General features: G+C 22.7%; 1 protein-coding gene across 3 annotated transcripts in view; it reads left to right on the top strand.

Annotated features, from left to right (window-relative positions):
* The first annotated feature begins 1,476 nt into the window (after nt 1-1,476).
* LOC145830209 (uncharacterized) overlaps nt 1,477-11,672 on the top strand; it is a 59,516-nt gene continuing 49,320 nt past the window's right edge. For all 3 annotated transcript variants that reach the window (XM_082938134.1, XM_082938133.1, XM_082938132.1), the window contains exons 1-3: nt 1,477-1,614; nt 6,242-6,319; nt 9,477-9,542. In XM_082938134.1, the coding sequence (XP_082794260.1) occupies nt 1,507-1,614; nt 6,242-6,319; nt 9,477-9,542 (252 nt within the window). In that variant the 5' untranslated portion in view covers nt 1,477-1,506. The remainder of the gene's footprint in view (nt 1,615-6,241; nt 6,320-9,476; nt 9,543-11,672) is intronic.

Here is an 11,672-nt window from a genome sequence, read left to right as displayed (position 1 = left end):
TGTATATGTGTTGACAACTGGGTTTTCATCATGCAAACTTAAAACTTTCAAATAGGCCATTTAAATCTGAGGTTTTAATAACTTTTTACAAGTAACACTATGGAATTTAGAATAGACAAAAAATGTAATATATACAACAATTTTTGTTGGGTTATTAAAAAAATAATTGTCACAAATCACATTTTAAGTAGTATTACAGTATCATTTCAATATTTTTGAACTAATAGTAACAGTTTTTTTTCTAAAATTAATTTGTATACTAAAAACTAATATAATAATTTTTAATTATAAAAATTTGAAAGAAAGTTTTTTAAAACCTGTGACGGTTTAAGCACTCATTAGGGCCTTTACCCATAAAGCCAAACAATTAAAAACAAACATCTTACAGTTAATGACAAACTAAAGACATTATAAAGAAAAAAAGAGTTTTACTCAAAGTTAGTATATTATATATTTTAAATAAAATTGTGGTTATGAAAACAAAATATTGAATTTTCCCATAGTTTTTTATAGCTCAACAGTTAAAACCAACAAATAAAAAAATTATATAAATTTTCATTTAAGTTTAAATTCTTTTCTTGTTTAAAGTAAAGTTGTTAGTGCAAAAAACTTATTGCGTTATTGTTTGTGTGTTGTAATTCTTTTTTAAATCAGTTGTATCTTAAAAACTTCTGTCAAAGTTTTATTTAAACTGGCTGCACTTTGTAATAAGATTATGACAGTAAAATTGTTATAAATTGTTTGTTTTTTAGAGATTTGAACATATTGCCAGAAATTAAAAGTTTTAAACAATCTTAAAAAAGTTTTAGAACTTATAAATTGTTTAAAACTTCTTTATACTCTACAGTCAACTAAAACTTTATTTGCTATATATTTTGAACAACTTGTTAATTTAGTAAAGAAGCCAATTAGGGCTAATAAAATACCAGAATCTATTTTAATAAAGGTTAATCACAATCTTTGCTAAAGTAAAATATAAATAGAACATTGATTAAGTTTTGTTAATAATTAATTAAGTTAATAAAGAAGAAATGTTAGAAAAATAACAAATAAACCAAAGATTAAGTAATAAAGTTAATTCATAAATAGAAATAAAGATATTAGAAAAATAGAAAAAAAGAGTAGTATATTTATATAATATTTTACAATAACATAAATCAATTGTGTGTAAAAAACAACCTTTTTTATATTTGAAAATTAATTAAGTTATACACATTAATTAAAAATGCTCAAACAAAAACAAAAAACTGCACAATTTTTTTTGAAATTATCTTTTTCTTTTTATTGGAACATTTTTACAATTTTAAACTTCAGAAAACTTTCCAATAAAAACACAAGTCCTGTTATTCAACCTAAACTGAATATTTAATAATAATTAACTGATATTCACAAATATAAATGAAGAAAATTCAATAAAAAGAATATTTGATTTTAAATAACATGCACAAATTAATAATATTAAAACTCAACAGAATATTCAACTATGTTAAAAATGCACAAATTAAAATGAACAACTGCAAGACTTTTGCACCAAATGTGTTTGACAGAAACAAATGCCAGAACTGTTTCAGACCCAGAGACACTCACGTTCATCTCTCCAAAGATCTTACGAAGGTTTGTTTGATTAAATATATGAAGTTTTTATGTGAATCACAAAAAAAAACAAAGTTTGATCTTCTTTTTTAACACCTTTTTTAACTTAGTCTTATTTTTTACATAACTAATATAGCTACCATTTAATAGTTATTTGAAATTCGAAGTAACTTTTGAGATAGAGTTATATAGGCACTTTATGAGAGGCACAAACTAAAATGGCAAAAATAGACTATTTCACTGAAAACATATTTACTCCTTCATTTTGTGCAACTGTTTTAAAACTTACCCAGAGTAATTTTTAATATACTAAAACTATGAACTTTAAAAAAATCTTATTCATAATTTTTGTTTTAAATCTGCTTCCTACAAGTTTGTAAAGTTGTATAAAACATTCTCTGTAAATTTAAATTAAAATACTTTAAACATCATAGAACAGATAGCTTTTTAGTGATTATAAAAAAAAAAAATTGGCCATGAAAATTTTTGATTCTATTTTTGTATCTGATTTTTGTACAAAACTAGTTGTATCTCAAAAGTTAAGGCCATAGGGGGGGATAAGCCATACTTTTTACACGTTAATCTTATTTAGAGTTTTTTCTAAGCTTGAAGATGCTTTTTATCGTTTTAAAAATTCAAATTATATTTTGAGATATGACTAGTCAAAGTCGGGCCGCATAATAGGTTTCCTATGGGAAGGGAAAACTAAATCATAATAAAAAGACTATTTTATTTAAAATCTATCTGCTCTTTCATTTTTCAAGCAATCTTCTTCAAACTTTTTCAGTATAATCTTTATACAATAACAAAAAATGTTACTTTGGAATTAAAAATTAGATTTGTAAAAAATTTTTAAAAAAAAAAAAAACCCTTTTTTATTTTATTTTTTGATAAAATTTTTATTTTTTTTCACCATTAAAATTCAAAAGTAACTTTTTTTCCTTTTAATATTAAGAACATTTCCTGAAAATTTGAAGAAGATTGCTTGAAAAATGAAGGAAGAGATAGATTTTTAGTGAATTTTAAAATTTCAGAGAAAATTAAACTCAAAAAAATTGCGGTCCATACGTTTGTATTGGAAACATTTTACAAAAAATAAAATATCTCAAAACTTAAATGATCTTTTTGAATTCTATAAAACAAGCTTGTAGTTTGTATTTAAAGCTTTCATATAAAAGCCAAAGTTAATTTTTGTAAAAAAATGTAAGCCCCCATATATGGCCTTAATTAAGTTTTTTGTTCTATAAAAAGTATCTTGTAGTATATACTCTTAGCTTTCAAATAAGAATCAATGTTAATTTTTGTAAAAAAAATGTTTGACCTCTATGTTTTTAAGGAAACTTTAGTTCCTTAAAATAAGCTATATAACATAATCTTAATTGAATTAAAGTAGATACTTTTGAGTATATTGAATTTTTGAGCTTTTAATTTTTCTAACTTGATAGGGTGAGATCAAACTAATACAATGATTATTTTGAAAATAGTTTGAGAAAGGATATAACTTAAAGCCACTGATTTTCTTTTATGCTTTTGCCATATAAAAAATGCTATTATCTTCTGTTTCATTTTTTAAGCATCTAAGCTCAAATTTTCAGAAAAGTTGGTTGAGTTATATTATTTTGTAATTAAGAGAAAAAAAAAAACTAACTACATATTTTTTTTGAAATAATTTTTTTTACTCAAAATTATAAAACACATTACAATATGGTTGATTATAATAAGTTTAATGATACTTATAAAGTTTTTAGAATGATTGCTTAAAATATGTAAGTTAATTAGATTTTAATTGAATTGGTTTTGTTTTGCCCTAAAAGTTTAATCTTACCACTAGAAATTTATTCAATTTTCAACATTGTACCTTAATATCTCAAAAAGCTAGTTTAAAAGTTAAAAACCACTAAGACTTTTCATGAAGTGGGATCAATTTTTATAAAAATTGGCCTTAAATTAATTGGAATTAAAACACCATGTTACAAGGTAAAACAATATGTTTTGACAATTGTCCCCTATAAAATTGTTTAAAAATGTTTTTAGACAAACTTACTTTAATTTACTCTCAATATCCGTGAATAGTGTTAAACTAGATATTTAAAGTTTCTATCATTTGTTATAAATATTATCAATTTTGAAATATTCTGGTTTCAAACTTGTTAAAACTATTACACAAACATTTTTTGACCACAAAATTTTAAGTTAATTTTATTTATTGCTATCTGTGTGAGGACATCAATAAGGTTTGTTTTTCACTTATTTTATTAAAAAAATAAATCAAAATAGTTATGTTTAAATAAATAATTTATAATGCTATTTTGTTTCAAACAACTTTTTGTTATATATCTTTTTTATTATTATTGAATAAGTACATTTTAATATTTTGTTTGGATATTTGTTCAATTATAACTAAAAGAGAGAGTTCTTTTAGTTTATCATAAGTTTACTCAAGATTGATTTTTATCTCAAAACGTTTGAACTTGAGTAAATATGCAATAAATTTGTAGATTTTTCTGAACTGTCTTTTGAACTTTTCTAATTATTGATGCTGAAGAAAAATCACAAATAAAAAGTTGACTGTGTCCTTGACGGATTTAAGAATTTTATATAAATCCTGATGTCCACATCTAAAATAATCAGCCAATGTTTATCTAACTTATTACTATTGTTTCACTGTTAAAACAATTCATCAAGTACAATAAAACTGTCACTATAAGTACTACATAAAAAAATTGAGATATACAAAACTTAAACTGTTTATTTTTTCATTGACCATTGTGTATTTCGATCAAGTGAAACTAAAATTAATTTAATTAAAATTTCAAAAATATTTGTTTTTTAAACATGTTGTTAGCAAAAAACTTACCGTAGATGTTTCTTTTGTATCTCTTTTTATTCATTTATATTCTTTTGATATCTTCAAAACTTAGATTTTTTTTATCATATGCGTTATAATTTGTAACAAGTTAATGTAAAACAGTTTGATTTGTTAGCTAATAAATAATATGATAACATATAATGTTTTATAAAAGTTAAATATGTTTTTTTATTAACACATTAAGCTATAAGCGAATTAAATAATTAACTAATAGAACAATAAGTTTGTTAAGTCGTTGAAAACTATTTATAGTATAAATGGATATTCAAGCTGCACAATACCTTATTTATTACAGTAATTTAAAATCTTTCTCATTACTTTTCCGTTTATAAACTTCCGTAAAAGTTTACTTCTTTTTTCTAAAAACTTAAGCTTTTTTGCTTTATACTTCTTTTGTTTAATACACATGAAAAAATACTTAAAAAAAGGTTTATGTACTAAGAGTTTTTGTTTGGAAACAAATAATATTTTTACTTAAAAAATTGTAACATTATAATGTATTTATTGTTCAGTTGGGCAGATTAAGTTTTATTGTAACAATTTTTATTTGATTATACTTTAACAATTATTACTTTTTAATGTCAAATTAAGTTTAAACCCAACTTATCTTTATTCGTAACATTTAGATAATTAAAGCTTTTGTTTTTATATAAATTAAGTTTTTGTTTATAACGGTACTGTAATTTCATATGAGTAATAGTGTATTTTAAACTACTATTATTTTAATCTCTTATTCGTTTTATTTTTAGTAAATCTGCTTTAGTTTATATGTAGATCAGTTGTTATTGTTTAAAGTTCATAAATGAGATTATACTTTGAAACTACTGTATTAGTTTTATATTTAAACATGTGTCTTTTATTTATGTCACTGTTTAAGATTTTCATATACTTAATTACTATCTTATAATATATGTTTAGTGTTTTGTAAATGTGTATTGATTAATGTTTTAATTTGTTTTAGTAGTAGTGTAGTATACTTTATTGTGTGAGACATTAGTTGTAGAATTCAACTACAGTTTTTGCCAATTAATTTTAATTTTTTTCTTATCTACTTTTTAGTTGTTTAATGATTTGTACTACAATGGATTTGTTAGATAAATATAGTTTATAAGCATAGTAATAAATTCTTAGTTGTATTAGTAAAAATAATTAGTTGTCTATTTCGATTAATTGCTTTAAAATAATGATTTATAACCTTTTTATAACTAGAATTTTGCCTGAACTAGAATTTTATAAAGTTATTTTTAACTTAATATTTTAATGTAACAAAAGAAAAGTTTTAATTATTTAGTTCTATCAGTTGCTTGTTTCAATTATAATTCAGATATAATTTTTGACATATTCGAAAATAAACTGAAGTAAAACGCTTTATGTACATAATTTATAGTTTTAATATAATTTTGTTTTAATGTACAAAGTTACTGATGAGTGAAAGTTTTTTAATGGAAGATTATAACAAAGTGCTGGGCTTTTGGTACTCAAAAACTGTGGGTTTCAGTTTTACTTTCAACTGTTTTTATTTTGTTTAGCTGGAAATGTTTAAATGGTGTTAAAAAAATAAATTCAGAATTGTTCCATAATTATTTGAATAAACTTAATAAATTAGTAAAAAGTTGTTTTACAGAATATATGTACTTGTTCAATTTATATCCTTGTTCGTTGTTTTTTATACAAAATATTTTTTTTATACAAAATATTTTTTTTATACAAAATATTTTTTTTTATACAATATATTTTTTTATATAAAATGTATTTTTATATAAAATATTTTTTGTCCAGGCAAAGCCTATATACGCCGGATGGCTACTTTTAGCCCCAATTGGAACAGATTTCAATAACATTCTTCATAAATCAAGAGTTAGTTTGGTTTATTTAATATATAATATTGTTCATAAATCAAGAGTTAGTTTAGTTTTTTCAATATATAATATTATTCACAAATCGAGAGTTAGTTTGGTTTATTTAATATATAATATTGTTCATAAATCGAGAGTTAGTTTAGTTTGTTAATATATAACATTCTTCATAAATCAAGAGTTAGTTTGGTTTATTTAATATATAATATTCTTCACAAATCAAGAGTTAGTTTGGTTTATTTATTGTATAATATTCTTCACAAATCAAGAGTTAGTTTGGTTTATTTATTATTAGTGATGTACCGGACCCACAATTTTGGATCCGGACTTTTTTTTTCAAATTAGGATCCAGCCGGAACCGGATCCGGACTTTTTTTTTCAAATTAGGATCCAGCCAGAACCGGATCCGGACTTTTTTTTTCAAATTAGGATCCGGCCGGATCCGGATATCAGACAAAAATTGCAATTTCCGCCGGATCTGGACCCGTATAGTGAGTCTGTCACATCACTAGTTTTCACATAAAAAATAGAGCTTACATTTGTAGTTTCAAAATTTCATTTCTATAAAAGCTTTTGTGATAAAAAAAACTATGAATAACTTTAAATTTAGTATATGGAAAATTGATAGAAAGATAAAGTACATCACAGAAACAATATCTGGTAGCTAAGATTAAAGTCTATTAAATAAGATCAACTTGTAAAATTCAAGGAGGACCCTCCTATAGCCTTACCAATCTAAAATCAATTAAAATCAAGTTCTTGAACAAAATTAACTAGAAAATTACAAAATATTGAAAACTGGATCAGCTTAAACTCATTCAAAATCTAAAAGAAAACTAGCATGAATTTTTCAAAAAATCTTAAAACTAGCCTAACAATTTGGTAGTAATAGATTTTAATTTTACAACATAGGTAAAGAGTTGCATTTCTGAAATGTTTATTTCATAGTTTAAATGTAAACAAATGTAAATTAGTCACGTGTTCAAAATGAGCCAATCAGTGTAGGTGTTTAATTTTAACTTGCGACTCTTTTTAATTTACTAAGGGTTTGTTTTTGAAAAAATACTTTTCTGTATGCTCTTTTTTACTAACTAGATCCGAATCGGCCGGATCCGGACTTTTTTTTACAAATTAGGATCTGGCCGGAACCGGATCCGGATATTGGACAAAAATAGGAATATCCTGCCGGATCCGGACCCGGATAGTGAGTCCGGTACATCACTATTTATTATATAATATTATTCACAAATCGAGACTTAGTTTAACTTGTTTAATATATAATATTATTCACAAACCAAGAGTTAGTTTAATTTGGTTAATATTTTATGATTTATTTTAAATAAAAAAATGCTGCTTATTTTTCTGTAAAGCAGAGTTTCCCAAAATGAGATAAAATGCGGCCATTACATAAATTTAGGGGGCATGAGCTGTAAAGGGGCCACAGGGGGGCCATGAGGTCATAATTTGAAACTTACACCAGATATTCTAGAGGCAAAATATATATAGCAAAATAAAAGGTCTTTGGCGATTACAGTGGTAGGTTTGAAACTTATACTAGATATTATGAAAAAAATTCGGAGATTTAGGGGCCACAATCCATAATTTTAAACTGGTTGAAAGCGAAAAAGAAAAAAAAAAGTCTTAAGCGATTTTTATGGTAGTTTTTGAGAAATCTTGTTGGTGGGCCATAGCTTTTTTGTTATCTTTAAAGGGGGCCGTTTGAAAAAGGTTCGGGAAACCCTGTTGAAAAGTAAAGATAATATTTAAGTAATAATAAAAGTGCAAATTTATTATTGTTATTTAATATGAACAAAAGGTATTAATAATTGACAAGGTTGGATTTTTACCTACTGAGACACGGTAATAAATTAAGTTTTTGATTTACACTTTTATAATTTTTTGAATGTTAAATTAAATAACAAGTATTAAGTAGTACTTTTGATTGGCTTTAATTACTAAAGTATTCAAAAAGTTTTATACTGTTGTGCGTATTTTAAAAAACAATTTAGTATCAAGTCAACAACTAATTAAAATATTTGTTTAAATTAAAAAAAAGTATATTATAAAAAATAATGAAAAAATATCAATTACAAAGTCTTGTTCAATTTTGTATCAAATTATGTTTTATTATTTAAACATCAAACACATACTTTAAAGTGTTGACATAATTTGAATTTATAAAACACTTGAAGTGCGAATCATCGAACAACTACTTGAATATTTCATATCTTTATTGTTATTAAGTCTGAATTTTTATGTGGATTTTATTTGACGGTTCTTAACAGTCTGTATTAAAAGTTTTAAATTTAAAATGTTTAAACTAGAGATACTAATAAGATTTACTATTTAAAAAACTTTTCAAATTTTCAAAGCCAGGCATTTCAAAACAAAGTTTACTTAAAAATTTTAAAACTTGGTTTATAATTACGTCATAATATACTTTTTTAAACTTTTTATATGCAGGAAAATTTTGAATTAATTCAGTTTTATTGCCTACTGAAGAAGAAATTTTTAAAGTACTTTAGGCAATATAACGAGTAGTTATAAATTTGTAGATTTTTTTTGTAAATTAAAAAAGACTTTTTTATTTAAAACGACCTAAATATAAAAAAGAAAGCTAAAAGTAAAATAGTATTTTGTTTTTTTATGTAGTAAATAAACGTTTCAAAAAGTTTAAAAACTTTTCAAATATAATACATGATTTATTTTAACATTTAAATATAATTGATATCTTGAGTTCAAGAAACTTATATCTAAAATTCTACCTTTGACCACAGCAAATTTAATTAATTTAACCCTTTAAACTAATAGGTTAATTTTTATAATCGTTAGGGTTAAATTTATAATAGATAAAATCTTTATGTTAAGGTTTAATAACAAAAGTAGAATAAACACAAATCAAAGTTATTGTTTTAACTTTCTATGTACATATATTAATCTATGTCCAGTTTCTATCCAAAGTAAAATATTCAAAAACTACCTTTAGTGGTTCGTTTAGTTAATCTATTCTTTTTCAAACTTTATATGGTATTTATAGTTTAGTTTTTGTAATAACAAAGTGTTTTTTTTAATCAAAAGTTTCAAACAAAATGTTGTTTTTTAATTTTAGTATGTATGTAACTAATATATGTAATAAATAACAAATATATTTTTTATAGAAATGGCAAAGAAGATGGTTTATTTTATTTGAACATGGTCTTTTACAATATTCTCTAGATGATAATGTAAGTTTTAACTGAATTTATGAATTAATTTGTTGTAATTGGTCTTTTACAATATTAAAAGTGAGTTTCATTAAGATTTGTTTTGTTTAATAAGCATAGTATAAGTGAAATACTGCAACATTTAAAAAAATAATTAAAATATTCAAATTCTAAATTTTTGAACTATAGCTTATGTTTTAATTATTTTATTCAGATTAAAGCTTATAAAATTTAATTAGAATCAAATGGCTAAGAACGTTTATAGTTAAGTTAAAGCAAATTTTGTTGAAAACAATAAGCAAAACAAAATTTTTATTAAAAACCTTTTAAGCAGATCAATTTCAACGTGTACAAAATTACTTTCCTTGAACTTGGCAATAAGTCGCTTTTAAATCATTAATTATACATAAATTTATTGATTTAATTTATTTTAACCTTTAGCTAAAAAGTTAAATACTGGATGGTAGCAAAAAATATATTATTATTTTTACTTCATTTCAATAACTTTTAAGATGTAAACTAGTTTTCTATTACAATTTACAAAAAAAATATATATTATAAGATGTACTTTAAATTATATCAACATATATGTAACAGAAATCACAGTTATTCATATATTTTTCGACTATTTAGCTAAGAAAAGTAAACAATTTATTTTGAAAAGTAAATGTCTTATTTTGTTATAGATTTTCTCAAAAATAAACTTATTATAAAATATTATCTACAAAAAGTTCACATATACATGAGAAAGTAATAGTTTTATGCGGGCAACAATTTTTCTTGAGCAATTTATCTTTGAAGTTTGAAATCGGTCACGGTCCAGTGATTTCAAATTATTATAATATTACTTATTGTTCGGATAATATGTTCGCTTGTATGAATTTTGAAATGCTTATAACCGGAACATAAGGATTAATTGTGATCTGTTCAAATAAACTTTATCATTAGTGTTCACATTTTCAGTTTTATATATTTTAAAAATTTCGATGATCGGATATTAGTTCGGTCTTTTAACTTTTCACAATTAGTTTATAAGTTAAAATTTCTAAGTTATTGACTAACTCAACAAAACTGATTTTTTAGTAGGTCTGGTTTAATAGTAAAGATTTAATTAACTTTTATACTGTTACCATGGCTTAAGTTAGTTCGGTATTAAAATAATTCTCTAGAAATTAATTTATATTACATAAATCTAGAAATATTGTTTTTGATTTTAATAGCTCGATTATTTCTTCAGAAATTTAATATAAAGTTGGCTATATTATACTTTAAAATTGTTTAATATTTAACGGCTAAAATTTTCTTTTAATTTAGTAGTTTTTTGTATAGATTTTGATAGTTTGAAAATATTAAAACTTACTACTCTAATATATATTAACATTTATATTAAAATTTTGCTTTTATAAATTACCAGCTGTAATTAAATTCAGATGTTTAGAATATTTATAAAAAATAGTTTAAAAACATAGATTTTTTTCAAATATTAATATAAAAAATCTTTGAATATAGTCATTTACTTTTATTACTTCTAGTGTATTAGTATTTTGATTAAATTTTTGCTTAATTTATTATATTTAATTTTAAGAGAATGAAATTCAAAACATAACTTTATAATATTTATTATTGTAGTTAAACTAACTTAACCCAAATAGAGCTAAACACATTGTTATGGACTAAAGAATAGTATAGTTTTATTACTAGAATACTGTTAAAGTTAGTTAAATAAGTAAATACTAAACTTATAAAAATGATCTATGTTATTAGAGGTTTATTATGACCATTATGCTACATTTACAGTAGGTTAATAGATCAAATAATTTTGAAATATTAAAAAGCTTTGAATTTTTAAGTTTCAATGATTTTATTGTTAACAAGTTCTTTAATGTTGGCTAATCTTAAAACTGTTTTGAGTTAGCTTGAAAACTATATAAAAAATTTAAAAAACTTAAGTTTTACAAAAAAATATCTGTTATTTATTAATTTAGCAAATTATTTTTTTTTAATACTTGAATTTTTAAGTAGAATAATTGAAAAAAAAGCTAATTAAATTAAAGTGTTCTGCTACAAAATTTAGTTTTTTCACTGTAAATTACGTTGGTATATAAATTCTTTAAAAAAGTATTAAAATATTTTCATCAAACAGTTTCTAAA

Source organism: Thalia democratica, chromosome 2, assembly GCF_965202585.1.
Source record: "Thalia democratica chromosome 2, ktThaDemo2.hap1.1, whole genome shotgun sequence".
Taxonomy (NCBI): Eukaryota; Metazoa; Chordata; class Thaliacea; order Salpida; family Salpidae; genus Thalia; species Thalia democratica.
The sequence above is the reverse complement of the archived record's forward strand: the minus strand, read 5'-3'. Positions and strand labels throughout refer to the sequence as shown.